Here is a 16,287-nt window from a genome sequence, read left to right as displayed (position 1 = left end):
CCAAAGACAACAGCTCCCCTGGTGGGGTTTCTTGGCTGTGCGGCCAGCGCTCCTCCCGCCTCTTCCTTTTTGTTTTTAACTAAGGCAACTAGAAGAGGACAGCAAGTCCAACTTCAGACTCTTTCTGCAGGGTTTTCGGGGTGGGAGACGATGGCAGGAGGGGAGATGGCCATCACCGTGCCCCACAGGATGTGGGGGCCAGAAGACCACCCCATCCACCCCTTGTTCTTGCATGTGGGGGTGGGGCTGAGGCTGCCCCTGGGACCTGCTTCCTTGTCCAGCGGCCCTCCCGCCACTCTGATGGGTCCTGAAACTTCCCTGGGCCTTTGCCCGGGAGTGGGGCCTGGGTCCCCTGACTGTGGCCCTGTGACATCTGACCCTTTTCGCAGCTTCTGCCAGACCTCGGGGTGTTACTGGGGCTTTGCTCAGACCCCTGGGCTCTTCCCAGGTCTGGCCCTCATGGAGTTCCCCAAGGAGGCCTCAGGGCCCCATTCTCCCAGGGAGTGGCCGGGGTGGGGTGGGCAAGCTCGTGCTGCTCCCTGGATCTTCACTCTAGAGCTCCTGGGTTTGTCAGTGCCTCACCCTGAAAACAACAGTCTTGACCTGTATCCTGCTGAGGAGGGTCTTTGACAAGGAGCCATAATCCCCTGCCCCCGGCTCCTCCTCTTCCCCAGCCTTGCAGACGCTGCTCCCCAGCTGGCTTCCGCCTCAAACTCCCCTCTATCTGATTCCCACTTTACAAGCAGCTGGGCCTCAGTCAGGTCTTCTCTTGCTCCAGAACCTCCAGTGGCTGCCCACTGCCCCAGGGTGATGGGCACACGCCCCACAATGTGGGGTCTACCTTCCTTTCCCTGCTAATGAGCTTCTCCCGTCACACACACCACACTCCCTTCATGTGCACTTCCGAGCACATGGCAGTGCCCAAGAAATGTTTGCTTTTCTCCCCGTCTCTCCCCATGCACGGCATGATGGCAGAGCTCAGACATTTAAAAACTTGTTAGGATAAATGACAGTGGGATTGGCCAAGAGGTGATGGGAAAGGGGTGGGGGGAGTGACAGGACCCCCCAGAGGTGAAGGGGCCTCTCTTGGGCGGGCTGGCTCATTAGGTCATTTGAATGTCGTTCATGGGAGGAAAATCTAATATTCTTAAAAGCCGCTGTCAGGTCTCTCTGTCCTTCCCAGTCATGCCCTCTGCTTGCTTCCATTTCTCTTGCCTCCCTGGTGCCTCCCAGTACCCTCCCTGGTCCCACCCCGGAACAGCCCCCAGCCTCAACCTTGGCCTTGGCCCGGAAGAAGGGGTAGCTGACATTGCAGACTTTCTTGTGGAGTCTCCTCTCCTCATTCACGCACTCGATGCTGCCGTCCGAGTCGTCCTGGGGGCGGGTGGGGATGCCACAGACAGCAGTCAGGAGGGGCCTGAGACCAGGCCTAGGACCGCCTCCCCCCAAGTCCGGGTGGAAGCTGCAGCCCAGGCCAGTGGGTCTGGGACCACGGAGCCCTGGAGGCTGGGGTGTGGCTTGGTTCTGGGGCGGAAGCGTGGTGGGCACAGTGTAGCCTGTGGACGCACTCATCGCGGCCGCGTTGGAAAGTGGCAGGTGCTCATGTGTGTGCTTTGTCATTCCCCCTGTATCGCGCCGGGACGCAGACTTATCATCCCGCTTACAGGTGCGACACTGAGGCCCAGAGGCTGCAGTGAGGAGCTCAGCCCGCTGGAGAGCGGCCGGGCTGGGCTCTGAAGGCTCTGCAGTCTGGCTGTCCTGCCTCCTTCTGGCCCTTTGATTGAGGCACGTCTTTTGCCAGAGGGATTGGAAAGGATCCTTTTGAGCCATGAAATGAGGCTTCAGGGTCTTGCATGACTTTGTAACCCAGAATAATGGTGGGCAGGTTGTGGGCTGACCTCCTGGCGGGGCCATGGGGGTCTTTCTGAGACTCTATTCCACCTCCCCCAGGGCGGGGCTGTGTCTGTGCCTCCCAGGAGCTCCCCCGGAGCCTCTGCTGCCACAGGCTTTCCCCGCAGCGCTTTCTCTCTTTTCTTTTTCCATGGCTCCGCCCCTTTCAAGCCCTCCCACCACTGTTTGGTTCAGGGCTCTCAACAGCAGGTCACTCTCTGGCTGGTGGCTATTCAGAAAGAGGTGGCAGCGTCTAGGGGGAAATGCCACCAGGCTTCCCTAGCCTGTCTGAGCTGGGGCCCCACTGGGCTAGCACAGGTGTCCCCTCAGCTCAGGTCCAGCAGGAAGGGACTCTCACGCGGTGCTCTGGCTGACGCTGGTTGGCCCTGAACTCATTTGCATGGGTCTCACTTTGCTCCTCTGTTAAATGGGGACGATAGTACCTGCCTCGTATGTTATGAGGACTAAATGATACAGTGCATGTAAACGCAGTGCCTGGTTCAAGGCCCAGAATAGTGTCATCATGCAATATGGCAGCTATCATTATGACAGCCAGCCCTGGGGGTCCAGTGGTTAAGACTTGGCGCCCTTGCCATCGCTGCCTGGGTTTGTTTCCAGGCCAGAGGACCACACTGCCTGTCTGTCAGCTGTCACACTGTGGTGGCTGTGTGGTGTTATGTTGCTGAAAGCTATGCCACCTGTATTTCACATGCCAGCAGGGTCGCCCATGGTGGACAGGTTTCAGTGGAGCTTCCAGACTAAGACAGACTAGGAAGAAGGACCTGGCCACCTGCTTCTGAAAAAACTGGCCCTGCAAACCCTGTGAATAGCAGCGGAGCACTCTCTGATACAGCGCAGAAAGACTGGGCAGGGCTCTGCTCTGCTGTACACGGGGTCGCTAGGAGTCGGAATAGAATCAATGGCACTAACAACAAATCATTATAATGATTATTTGTACCTGCCTTGGGCACCGCCTGGGCGCATGCCTGTGTGTATCTCTGGTATGCATTTGCATGTGGATGTAAAGGCACATCTGTGTAGACTCTGTGCGTGTGGGCCTGCATGTCGGTGCATGTGTGTGCATGCACCCAGTGGCATGTATACAGAGCATGTGCCTTTCCTCCGCTGTATCTGGAGGTTTGTATGGTTTTGCCTGTGTGTGGTCAGACTGACTCGTTTGTCTGTTGCTGGGAGGATGTGTCCTCCACTAGAGCTCCCCTTGGCCGGGTGGTAGGGCGCGGGAGATGGGTCGGGAGCGCTGACTGCAGCTGTGAGCGGCTCCCGGGCTTGAATGCATGGGTGGCATCTGTGAAGGAGCCGGGCTGCAGGCTAGGCCTACACGCCACCTGCCGTGTGTGGACCCGGCACTGTACAGAAGGTGCTCCCCACTTCTCTTTGCCTCCGCTCAGCTCCCAAAGCCCTTCTGTGCCACAGAAACAAAACTCCGTGATTCCTCCCCGCTAGGGTTATGAACAGGCACAGGATTGTAACGGCCAGTGAAGCGGGAAGAGGTGGAGGCAGGTTTGGGGCTCAGTTTCCCTAAATACCCCGAATCCAGACAGAAAATCTATCAGCAGGAGAGGACTTTGAAAGACCATCACATGGGCCCCTCATCTTCCCTCCGGGCCGTGGAGCAGGAGCGGTGTTGGGGCCCAGCCCCGGGCCTGCCAGAGGGACTAAGTGTGGCCACGCACAGGCCTTCATTCAGGCGGCACCTTGAGGTCTGTTTGAGGACACTGAGAGCCCCCGGAGGGGGAGGGAGGGAGGACACAGAGACCAGGTCTCCCCTGACTTTCCTGGGGTGGCCTCCCTCCAGTCAGCTTCCCCGCCTGGCTAAGGGAAGTGCTCGTGTGTGTGCGTGCGCCTATGGCTGGGGAGGGCCCGTTCTGCACTGGGGCAGCGGGTGCTGGGGGTGGTTCTGCGGTGGAGGTGAGGACAGAAGGGCCGACATCTGTCCCGGCCTGCACCCTGGGCTCCACATTGACACTCAGATCTGTGAGGACGGAGTCTGTGTCTGAGGGGACCTGGGACCCCCCAGCACCACACAGGACAGCGATGTCCTGGGTTTATTCAATAAACATGTCTTGAGGGACTTGTACGTGCCCAGCCCTGGCCCGAGCCCGGGACAGACTTGGCTAAGACAGCACTTGCCCCCCGGAGTTCAGTGCCACAGGGCAGCCCTCAGACTCTGCGGACTTCCTCGGAGCATGCACAGGGCTGTGCCAGAGGGCTGTGTGGGGCTGCCGGGCCCTGTGTGGCCTGTTGGGGCTTCAAGAGGGTATCCAAGAGAGCATGACAAGAGGACGATGCTCTGTCAGGAAGTGCAGGCTCAGGAGCCAGCTGCTGGGCAGAATCCCGCTCTGCCACTTACCAGCTCTATGCTCCACACAGCCCCTCTCTGTGCCTCAGTTCCCTTCTCTGTAAAATGGGGATATCACCACCACCATCCCCAGTATTACCACCACCTCGCAGGGTCGTTGTGAGGGATAATGCATGCAAGAGCTGAGCACAGTGCCCGGACACTGTAAGTGGTCACCAAGAAAGAACAGCGGAGGGAGGGAGTTCCAGGCAGGGGACTGTGGTGGGCAGGGCCTCGGTGTGGAGGAGCAGCTGTGCTGGGGAACAGCGGCAGCTGGTAGGAATGAGGGTGGGGGTGGGAGAAGGGGCAGGTGGAGGGTGGGGAAGCTGGAAGGCCTTGAATGCCACACTAAGGAGCTGGGAATTTGTTGTGAAAGCAGCTAGCAATGATTGGAAGTTTGAAAGTGGGAGCAACCTGTCCTGATTCTTGTTAGAAGGACCCTTTCGAGAAAGCCTGGAGGATGAACTGTAGGCAGAGGGTGTGTATGTGCTGGTGTGCATGCACGTGGCGGGGGGTGTGTGTGCACGTGAGCATGCCCCTATATAGGGCCAAGGACACAGGCTGACGGACATTCCTCCCCACATTCTGAAGGGCTCAGACTCCCCTCCCCCGTGGTTGTCAGCCCTGGCTGCCCACTGACATCACCTGGGCAGCTTGAAAAGCACACAGATCCAGCCCTGCCCCAGACCTATTAGACTCTCCAGAGAAGTGTGGACATAGGTATCTTTAAGCTCCCAGGTGATTCTGATATGCAGGCCCCCCGCCTGGACCCCCCTTTCCTGCCTCTGCCCTTCACCTCAGGCAGGACTGGCAGGGTCGAGGTCTTACCTTCTGGATCAAGCTGGCAAACTGCAGGTTTGCTGACTGTGAAATATTTAGGACTGTGCTATAGGCATTCTCGCCCTTGTTCTCCAGCGTGGCCTCCACCGCCACCCGTCGGCGCGTGTTCTCTATGATGAAAACCGTGGTGTCGAAGGACAGTGTGTATGCGGAGCAGTCCTGGGCGGGCTTCCTCAACACCCTCTGACAGTACTCCCTGTGGGAAAGAGACCACCAGGGATTACTCAGATGGAATGGGAATGCAGCGTAGACCTCATGACTCATGGATCACCTCTCTATTCAGCATGTTTCCCTTTCGGCTTTGGCTGCCAGGAAGCTCAGAGCTAAATGTAGAGACAATCCTGATTATTAGCTTAGAATATTTTCTTCTTCATCCTTCTATAAGGTTTGAATGTGCTACTTCTATTTATTGTATGTGTCATGGTACATATGTCTTCTATCTAAATCATCTCATGGTTGGATAAAAGTTGAGCATAAATTACTTGAAAATATATTACATAAATTTAAAATAGGATATTGTTCATTATTTTTCTTTGCATCCTAGTTTGTTTCTTCCAGGGGATTGGGGACACACTGCTCATCCTCTGCTAGTCTCCTTAGCATCGAGCCCAAGCACTCAGTCGATGGACCCTAGAGATCACCTAGTCTAGAGGTTGGGGGATGAGCACCCAGAATTCTGCATCTCTGGTCTCCACCTTTTATCTGTTTTGTAGTCTGGGTGCTAAAGAAAAGATTCTCTTCTCTAAACAAAGTTTGAGGAGCTTGAGGATTACACTATTCATTTTACGGAGGAGGTAACTGAGGCCCAGGACGGGGAAGGGACTTGTCTGAGTTCACACAGGAGCTGGAGGCAGAGCTTGGGCTAGACCCTGCCTCCACGTGCAGTGCTGCACCCACGCTGTCTGCGTGAAGGATGTGCAGAAAATCATCCAGGCCCTGGGGCCCCAGATGCACCAGCAGGGAAGGGAAAGGTCTCATAGTTGGGGCGCGGAGGAGCTGACTCACATGGCTGTGGGCAGGTCACTGCGGGCATCCAGCAGGAGGTCGGGGACACAGTGCTCGTCCTCATTGCAGCCGTTCCAGAAGGGCACCTGGACCAGGGAGAGCCAGCGGTGGGCGGCTGGATAGGGACACACAGCCTCCAGCACCCTCCTTGTGCCACCCCTCACGCCCCAGCACACCAGTTCTGCTCTCTACTGCACTAGACACGGGTTTTCTCTTTGCCCTCTTCACAGACGCCACACTGCTTGTCCTCTTCTTTCACATAGTTACTCCTTTCTTTAAAACATGGCTCAAAACTCAACTCTTCCTGTGTCCCGTTCAGTTCTTAACTGAGCTGATAGCACAGAACACCGCACTCACCCAGCAGAGCGGTTCCAGCCAACACGTACTGATCATTGACTGTGGGAGTGGGCAAGGTGGTTGGTACTGGGGATGTGGGATGAGGAAGACACAGCTTCTGCTCCCAGCTCATGGGGAAGACTGGCATGTGAATAAATAATTGCAATGTGAAACGTGAAAAAAAAAAAAAAGAAATCTGTATGAGGAATAGAAGAGGCAGAAGGGAGGTAACAGTTATTTTGGCCTGTAGATGGTCAGAGAAGGCTTCAGGAAAGTGACAGTAGGTGAGAGTTCTGAAGGATGACCAAGTTAGCTAGATGGACCATGAGGAGTGGGAAGCCAGGGAGGAAGGACAAGCTTGTGCAAAGGTCCTGAGGCATGAAGCAGTGTGGTGAGTTTGGGAAATGACAGGTAGTTTAGTGTTGCTGTAGTAAGCGGTGGAGGAGATGGAGGGATGGGCAGGGGCTAGTTCTTACAGGGCCTTGGGGTCATGCCTTGCAACTGATAGGAATCATCGTCTACTTTTGGCAGGGAAATGTCCTGCCAGACTCGTATATTGAAAGCTGCTGTGAGTGGATAGACTGGAAGGGTCAAGACCAGAGGCAGGGAGACCATTAAGAAGGCTGCTGCAATGTCCATGTAAGTGATGATGATGGTGTCAGTGTGGTAGTGGGTGTGGAGAGGAGAAAACAGGTCAGGGACCTTAGAGGTGGGACCCATAGGACCTGGAGTTCGTCAGGGTTAAGGGAGAAAAAGGGCCCAGAATGCTGGCAGAGTTTCCTTTTCAGTGTCTGGAAGGACAGCCACACCGTTTACTCATCCATGGAGGGGTTGAGTGGAGGAGTTCCGTTTTGGGGCACCTTGAGTTTGAAGCATCTGTGGCCCATCCAGGGCGAAATGCTCAGCAGGCAGTTGGGTATATTCAAGTCTAGAGCTGAGGCGCACAGCTGTCCGTACCAGGAACACAGTCCAAACCCAGGCGAGGGGAAGCGGGTGTCACAGAGGCCATGCATGTCTTAGATTCATTAACTTTTCCCAAAGGTGAGCTCCCTAGCCCTCGCTCAGATCCATGTGCTCTGATATCAGACACGTTTCAATCCAGCCCGCCCCTCAGCTTGCCCATTGCCCAGTGGGTGTGCAGCTGTCTCTTGACCTGCATTTTAAGACAGCCTCTCCTAGGCATCTGTGTTGCATGATCAGGAGGAGAGGGGAGGTGTGAAGGTGGAGGGTGGGGCGGTGGAGTGTGGGAGGTCTGGGCCGGGGGATGCTGGAGGTGCATGAGAGCAGACAGGGGACTTTCAGAAGCCTTGCTGTTGACTATACAGCCCTTTTATGTTGGGGAAATACAAATAAGAATGTGAATAATTTTGAAATTATTTTCAGGCTGGATTCTATATAATTCTCAGAGACTGGACCTCACAGGTCATGGTCTTAAGGGCATTGTGGTATATTTTAAAGTTATTTCCTAAATGCTCAGGGTTCAGTTATTAGATATTTCATTTGACACACTTTGCCTGCTCTCCTAGCACAGCTCAGGCAGAACTGATAACTGCCTGACGTTACCTTTGAGCGCACTTTAGGTGGAGCTGCAGGTACGGGAGCACCTGAATATTAGACACCAGAAAACTCTGATGTCCCTACAGTCAGAGATTAGAAAATATAGTTGAGGGGTAGGGCCAGAGCCAAGGCTGAGGCCAAAATTACTTATTTTTGGAACACTTAGGAGTGGGCTGGGAGGACTGTCTGTTAGTCAGTCATTCAACAAACCGCAGACCAGGCTGTGAGTGGTCGAGTCACTCTCTCCAGCCTCCAGTGCCCTCATCTGTAAATGAGGGAGGTGGGCGATGGAGAGCTAAGGGTCCTTCTGGTCCTGTGATTCTCCAGGGCCCACTCAGTGCTCACCCCATGCTGGGGCTACGGGGAAGCTTGAACAGAAGGCCTGGGCCTTCCCCTGGAGAAACTGTTCAGCACAGGTCACAAGGGAGGAGCGAAGGAGCCCCGTGTGGGTTTGCCGGGCAGGAGGTGGGAAGGCGTGCTGGGGGCAGAACTCCTTGGTACCTGTCACACTCTGGGTCTGGGCTGGGGTGGGGTGGGGGCGGGGCATGGGCCGGAGTTGTGCACTGGGATGTACCGAGACTCTGAGGGTAGTGGGCCAGCCGTCGTCCAGCATGGGGCCGTGGTCGGGGTCCTCCAGGGAATACTCGACTGAGAAGGTCACTGGCTTCACGTAGTCAGCGGTGTCCTGTGTAGCGAGAAGATGAGGACAGGGGTGAGGGTGGAGGAGCATCCATCTCTGGGCCAGGACCACTGAGAGAGAACTTCCCCTTCCCTAAGTCAGGAGGGCAGCTGCCCTGTTGGCCCTCAGGATCGGTTGGGAATAGAGCAGCTGCCCTGGGCGGATGGAGATTCCCAGTGGGGTCCGTGGCTGAAGACTGTGCCTTGTGGAGAGGGGCCCTGGGCTCGGCATTTGCCAGCCCAGCTGCCTGCATGTTTCACTAATCTGCGGGTCATCCTCAATGCCAGGCACCCGTCACCCAGCACCTCGGCCTCCAGGAAGCCAGGCAGTGCCCCATCCCCACAACCTGTCTGGACCTGTTACTACAACTTCTCACTGGCATTGAATCCGATTATGTGTCAGTCTTTCTCCCTCAGAAGCCTCTTGGCACAGTCGCAGCCCTGTGACAGGGCTTCACAAATGTGTTAAATCAGTGAATGAACAAACGAGTGAACAGAACGGGGGCGATGCAGGTTGGTCCCACGTATAGATGGGAAAGAAGGGGATGCTTAGAGCTGCCCTAGGCTCTCCCCCCTGCACCCCACATCCTGACACGAGCGGCTCCTTTGCATTAAGGCAGTGGCTCTCAAACTTGAGCTTGCATCTGAATCCCGGGGGGCCTGTTAACAGGCTGAGCCCCAACCGCAGTTTCTGACTCAGGGCTTCTGGGAAGGGGCCTGCGAACGTGCATTTCTACCAAGTCCCCTGGTGATGGGGATGCTGTGGTCTGGAGAACCGCACTTTGAGAACCACTGCACAAACACGTCAGAGGGGACAGTGTATTAACAGACACGAGGACTTCTCCTATCTGCTTGCTTTTCTGACCTTTGGCCCTTGAACTCCTGGGGTCAGGCGGGCTCTGAGTGCCCCCTGCTTGTGTCTCTGAGGCTGGAGCTGTGGCCTGGGTATTTGAAGCTTCTGGAGGAGACAGATTTCTCTTGCACTTCCTTATCTGTAACATGGGGCACGCCCTGGGTCCCCCTCTCTGTCAGGCTGGCCTCTCTCTGTCCCTCCTCCCAGCTTGTCTACACTACTGGCTCCCCCTCCCTGGTCTTCATTGTTAGCCAGTGCCTGGGAACTGCCTTTCGAGCCATGGCCTCCGCTGGCTGACCCCTGTCTCTGCTAGATCCCGCCAAGCCCTCCTCAGATTTCAGCCCGGGCTAAAGAAATGGCGGGCATCTGAGAGCTGATGAAGAAGGGATCTTGGAGGAGGGTACGATGAGGTGGTAGCTAGTGTGTCCCAGTGGCCTTTTCTCTGGGGCATGAGTACGGGGTGGCTGAGGTCCAGGACACTGCCCCCTGGCTGGGCCGTCTGAGGTCTGCTGGGGGCTCAGAACCAGCCTGGCACCAGCTGAGTCCTCTGCCTCTCCCTCCTCCAGCTCTGTGTCCCCTTCCTGTAGGAGCTCCGGCTCTGCTGGTGGCACTGCTGGGCGTCAGGCTCACCAGCACATGGAAGTTGATCCGATCACAGTGTTCCTGGCCGGAGAGGAGCAGGACAGCCCTGTTGGTGTATCGGTCCCCGCCCTCATCCAGGTGGGCCCGCGGCGTGTACCGCCTCTCGTCCATGGTGGCATTGTACCTGATGCCTGCAAGAGGCAGAGGGCAAGACCAATAAGGTGGAGCCACATTTCTACCCGAGACAGTTTGCCTCTCTTTTAAAATAGCCTCTCGAAAAGCAGCCTCCTTCAGGAAGCCCTCCAGGCTGTCCAGGGAAGAGCTGCTCCCCTGCCGTCATGAGGCCCAGTGTGGGTGGGAAACTCCCATGCAGAAAGTGAGGGATGGACTGAGAAAGGGGAAAAGGAGGGAACCGCAGAGAAGAGGGAGGCAGAAGGAGGAGACAGCAAGATGGGCCGACAGCAAAGGGAGAGAGAAAGAGGAAGAAATGGAGGGGAAGGTGAACCCGGTAGATGAGGAGAGGAGATAGGACGAGGGGTCAGGGCAGTGCCCCTGTTTGAACTCCTCCCGGATGAATACACCTCTCCACCTCTCCCTTGCCCTTCCCAGGTCTCGCCCTCAGCTCTGGGGTCCCGTCAGGTCTGGGTCAGAGCCTGGACAGGTGACAGTTCCCATCACACTAGGGAGGCCTAGCCAGGCCCTTCCCACCAGCTCCTCAAACCTCACACTCTGTTCTAGGGCTTAAGGCCTGCAGCCTCCTCCCCTTCTCTTGCTTAATCCAGGAAAGGCTCAGTCCGTTCTCCTGTACCCTAGCTAGCCCTCTGGGTGCGCCAGTTCTTGCATCTTTCTCCTTTCACAGATAGAAGTTGGAAGAAGAGCACAGCCACCCAGGCCTGCCTTTGCTCTCATCTTCCCCTGGGAGACCATTCCTTCTTCGTCTGGTGGGTCCTGCTCCTTGGCTGAGAAGCTCTCCGCAGTCCCCATTTCCTGCACGGCCCAGCCCAGACGGGAGCCTGCAGCTCTCACTTCCGGGGGCTGCCTGGGCCCAGGGCTGCTGTGAGCAGATGTCTGACCCCAGCCTTGGCTGGAAATGATGGGCCCTCAGAAAGAAACTGCCCTGCCAAAGACTCACGCCCACTCTGAGAAGTGACCACTGCTACTGGGGTCTTCATCGGCCTGGGTTCCCACTCCCTGGCTTGGCGCTGACTCTTCCTCTGCATTCAGGCTGACTTCATGGCTTCCTCACCCCAGTTTGCTCCACAGCATCCTGTCTCCTGTTCTGACCCAAACTCTGTATCTGACTATTTCCTTCTTTGCTGGCCTCTCCCTTGCTCGTCACTGCTGCTCACTGCCCTCCTCGCCCTGGCATGACATCCCCTCCCTGGCCCTTTAGGGCAGAGGAATTAGAGCATCGAATGGGCATCTAGCAGTCATCAAAGGTGGCTCTCGGTGTGACCTGGCACTTAAAACCATTTCAGCCAAAGCCCAGGTTTTGAAACAGAGCAATCACAAAATCCACCAGGAAGACCGAGCTGGGAGAGTGGGGAGGGGCCTGGTTTACCAACTGTTGCCATTTGGAAATTGGGCGCCAGGAAGACAGGTGTGAAGCAGAGGAAGGCGGCCAGGCAGGTGGCGTCTCTGCCGTTGCGTTTGCAATCCCTGTGGAAGATGTTGATCTTGGACGGCTCAAAGTGGAGGCTGGCGTTGATCTGAACCACGGGGCGGGACCTGGAGAAGAAGGGTGAGTAGCTGGGGTGGGGTGGGCCACAGGCTGCCCTGCTGTGCCTCAGGGGGAAAGGTGGAGAGCCAGATGGGAATGGCATCTGCAAGACCACCACTGGGGGGTGGGGGAGGGGGGGAGCAAAGAAGGGCTCCAGATGTCAAAGGATTGGGTGAAAAAGGGCAGAGGTGCTGAGGGGTGGGCTCAGCAACCTCATCGCCCCTCAAAGGAGCCCTTCATCACTTTCCCAGGGGCCTCACTTGCTGCAGACCATACTGACTTCCTTTTGCCTCCTCATCACTTTTAGAGCAGTGGTTCCCAAGCCTGGATGTACATTAGAATAATCTGAACAGCTTCAAAAAAATCCTGATGCTCAAGTTGCATTCCAAGTCCAAGTAAGTCAGAACCGGCGTCCACATGTCTTAGAGCAGTGCTTCTCCGATTTTAATACGGTTGCACATCTCCTGGGGATCTGTTAAAATGCAGATCCTGATCCAACAGGTTGGCACAGATTCTGCATTTCTAGCTCTTGGGTGATGCTGATGCTGCTGGTCTGTGGACCACACTTTGAAGAGCAAGGTGTTCCAGCTGCCCAGGTGATTCTAATGTGCAGCCAACACAGCGAACCACTCACTGTCCGGGAGACTGCCTACCCGTCCACCCAGACTTCCTGGTCCAGGCAGCCAAAGAAATGCAAATTTACTCTTCTGTTGGTGGAAGTCAAACATAACTAGGGAAGGAGACACATTGCCTCTCCAAACCATGCATTTATGAGATGAAACAAGTGTAGTGTGTTTTAGGTGCTTCAGAGTATTAGCATGATCATTAACTTTCCTTAGTATCAGGGGGATGGATGGCGCCTCCTCTGAGCTGTGGAGGGAAAAGGGTGCATTTGAGTCTTGGCTTTGTCGGTCCTCATGGGACCTTGGGCAGGTCACCTGATCTCTCTGATGTGGATTGTGAGGATCAAAGCAGTGAGTGAGAAGGCCCTTTGACGGTGCAGAGTGCTGTGTAAACATAATAGCTTGCATCACTGGTTCTCAAACTTGTCTGCTCAATAGGAACGCCTGGGGAGTCTGTAAAAATTACTGCTGCCTGGGCCCCTGCCCCAGAAATTCTGCTTTAAGTGGTCTGGATAAAGCCGGGGCAATGAGAGGTAATCCTAATGGGCAGTCACGTTTCAGATCCATGGGGCTGGACCAGAAAATCTCCCCAGAAGGCTCCAGCCCACAATTTCATCACCACTCAGGTAGCACAGAGGTTTAGGCCTCAAAAGCTAGAGGTTGGCCCAATCCTTTCTGCGAGACTGATTCTCTTGGTGTGTGTGTGCGTGCTCTCCTGTGTATGTATCTTCTTTCCTGTAAAGGACTTAGTTTATGTGTCACCCTAAGGACCCACTAGGCGATGTCTACTCCCCACCCTGGATCTTGGTCACCAATCTTGCTTCCTTGCTGGAACCAACACAGCGAATACCTTTACCACCCAACCTGCTGTTGCTGCTGCCACCAGCACCAAAGACCTAAGAGCCCCGCACAGTGCAGAGCTTCAGAGAGGCCAGCGCACCCTGCAGTGGCTGGGCGGCCCTGCAGAGACCTTCCTCAGGGCAGCCAGAGGGGCAGGAGACACCACCTGGAGGTGTGGGGCAGCTGAAGCTTTGGCCATGGCAAACGGGGGGCATGAGAAGCCTGCGGATACACTGCTGCCCCTCCCACCCCTACGACGGGCTGCTGCAACAGCAGAGGCAGTGTCTGCCTTTCTGGAGATACTGTGAGCAAGGAGCTGCACTGACTGTGGGACCGCGGCTGGTTCAGCAAGCCTCCGCTCGGATCTGCTCTCCCTCCCTCTCCAGCCTCCTTCGGCCTTCACTTCTTCTTCTGGGGTTGAAGCTGGTGCCCAGAGCACTGATGCCTAAGCTTCAGCCTCAGACTCTGTTTTCTCGGGACCCTGGACTAAGACGGTTCCCTCTTGGATTCTAGTGTTCTTGAGAACCAAGAGCCTACCCTCTCCTTCTTTATCTCCCCAGGGAGCCGCACGATATCTCTGTTTAATGCCTTCTTTGAGTTGTATGAAAAATGTGATGGTGTTTATATAAAATTTTATGTGGGCGGAAAAAGGTTGGGAGGAAATATGCCAAAATGTTTTAATGTTAAGGTGATGAAACTCTGGGCAACTTGTTTCTTTATTTTCCAAATTTTCTTTAAGTTATCTTACTTATAATGAAAAATCTCATCAACATATATGAAAAAAACACAAATTAAAAATTTTTTTGGCTCAAAATGTAGCTAAGACATGATAGGGTAAAATGCATGGACTTTTAGAAAGCTTTGTTTTTTTAAGCTGTAGACTATTGCCAGAGAGAGACCCTGGATGCAGATATATGGCAAACATCTGTGGGGTGGTGCAGAAATAAGGTCCTGAGAAAGGAAACAAGAAGTCAGAAAGGCTTTGGAGGACGGAAATCTCTGTTACATTAACTTTCTTTCACGCTAGGGGACAAGGGAGATCCTCCCAGCTGATAACAATCCCCTCAGCCTGACCCTGGAAGGAGCTTGAAAAGCTCAAGTGGAAGATATGCCCAAGTACCCGGAACTTTTAGGACAAATTCTAAGAAGGGCTTTTTGACATTAAATTGCTCTAAAATCCTAGAACTCCATTGAGAAGAGGGATTTGAACTTCAAAAATCATACAGCAATTCCATAAAAAGGAGATGGGATCAGAACAGGGTGAGTTTGGCCGACAGTGATGAAAGACAAGGGACAAAGATCCTGATACATATCTCTTAAACCCTGTAACCGTCATGACCCTCAGGAGAGCCCAAGAGTCAAGAAAAGGGGGAACCAACCACAAAATCACAGCATTGCCAAGGGCGCCCACCGCCAGGTCGACAAGCCCGTCCTCATTGAGGTCCAATTGCCCATGGACGCTGCAGCCAAAATACTGGAGGCCCGGAGCCAGCTCTGAGGCAGTGATTCTCTGCAGAGAGTGAAAAAGGAAAAGCTGGAGAGAGCCTATCAGAACCTTCAGGGAACTTCCCTAGCCCAAAGCTATGGCCTCTCCTGGTCTGTTAGGGCACCTGAAATTCTTACCACTAAGTCATCCTTTTGGATTAAGATCTTGTGTCTTAGGAGAGTTGCCCATTAGGTGTAAATGCAGATGACCTGCAGGTAACCCATCGGCATCGCTATCCATGGTATATTAGACTGTTTTACTACGAAAATATGGACGCAAAAACGATGACCCTGAGGGGATGGGACCTGGGTCACTTTTGGGGTGAGCAAGGTTTCCAGCATGAAGCATTTCCAGAGGAGAGCAAGCCCAAGCAGGAGTTCTCCATTTGCAGGCAACTGCACGAACACATATGGAGGGGCAGTGAGATTTGGGTCCCTGGGGTTTTGTTGTTGTTGGGGAGATAGAGTTAAGCAAGGAGAGGTTGCTCAAAGGGGTGATGGGAAGATCCTGAAGACAAATGCACCCGTTTCACAATTTCGACCTGAGGCACGTAGAGCTAGGACACACTGGAATCCTTTCCTGTATGAGGAGCAGAAGAAAATCCTGGACCGCAGGGCTGAGCATGAGCTGTTAGGACGTCCAGTCCTAGCTCCATCCATTTTCCAGGGGGAGCGTTACCTGCTTCGGCGTCTTTAGGATGCTGCCTCGGAAGCCGTGGAAGATGTAGATGGCTCCCCTGTGGTTGTCCTCCAGAGGGGCTCCCACCACCACGTCGTTGTAGGAATCCTGATTGAGGTCCTGAACCGAGGCGATGGAGGACCCGAATCGGGCATTCTGGTAACTCTGGGAATCCTTCAACGTTCCGTTATAAACAAACCGGTTCTGCAACACCAGGGGCGGGAACAGGCTGGGGGGACTTGGCAAGGGCCCTCAGGGTCACCATCCCCTCTGGCCTGTAGTGTCCTCTTTCCACCCCATTTTCCCCAGCCTCCCCTCTCTGTTACATAAGCCCAGCCACACAGGAGGTTCTTCTTCTTCCTGGCCTGGCTCAGCAGGTCAGTGGGCGCTGACCCCTCTCGTGACCCAGCTTCCCTCGTGAATACCGGGTGGAGGCCGGGTCAGGTGCCCCAGCAAGGGCGCCCAGCGCCACGCACCCGTACCTGTCTCAGGTTGTAGACGTACACCCTGCCCCGCTCTCGGCCCTCGCTGAAGTACATGGGCGCGCCGACCAGCAGGACGTCTGTCATGCCGTTGCCATCGATATCCACGGAGGTGATCTCGCTCCCGTAGTAAGAGCCTATCTGCGGCACGGGGATGGGGAGAGGGGAGTGGGCCGCGCTGCTGGGAGCCCTCGCCTCACTCCCAGGGATGGAGGGAAACTGAGGGCAGCCTCTGACTCAGAATTTTCGTGAACAAATGAGAAGGGTGGCTTCCTTCTCACCCCCACCAACAGAGTGGACTCACCTGTTTTCAGTTTATTCTAACTCATCCCTTCTGTTATCCATCCTGCCCACACAC

General features: G+C 55.0%; 1 protein-coding gene across 2 annotated transcripts in view; it reads right to left on the bottom strand.

Annotated features, from left to right (window-relative positions):
• ITGA11 (integrin subunit alpha 11) overlaps positions 1–16,287 on the bottom strand; it is a 118,259-nt gene that overhangs the window by 13,822 nt on the left and 88,150 nt on the right. For both annotated transcript variants that reach the window (XM_070622645.1, XM_008526087.2), the window contains exons 13-21: positions 15,930–16,070; positions 15,448–15,651; positions 14,663–14,793; positions 11,662–11,828; positions 10,149–10,291; positions 8,562–8,672; positions 6,095–6,180; positions 5,078–5,285; positions 1,276–1,374 (exon numbers count right to left, since the gene is read on the bottom strand). In XM_070622645.1, the coding sequence (XP_070478746.1) occupies positions 1,276–1,374; positions 5,078–5,285; positions 6,095–6,180; positions 8,562–8,672; positions 10,149–10,291; positions 11,662–11,828; positions 14,663–14,793; positions 15,448–15,651; positions 15,930–16,070 (1,290 nt within the window). The remainder of the gene's footprint in view (positions 1–1,275; positions 1,375–5,077; positions 5,286–6,094; positions 6,181–8,561; positions 8,673–10,148; positions 10,292–11,661; positions 11,829–14,662; positions 14,794–15,447; positions 15,652–15,929; positions 16,071–16,287) is intronic.

This window comes from Equus przewalskii, chromosome 1 (assembly GCF_037783145.1).
Source record: "Equus przewalskii isolate Varuska chromosome 1, EquPr2, whole genome shotgun sequence".
Taxonomy (NCBI): Eukaryota; Metazoa; Chordata; class Mammalia; order Perissodactyla; family Equidae; genus Equus; species Equus przewalskii.
This window is presented reverse-complemented; position numbering and strand designations above follow the sequence as displayed.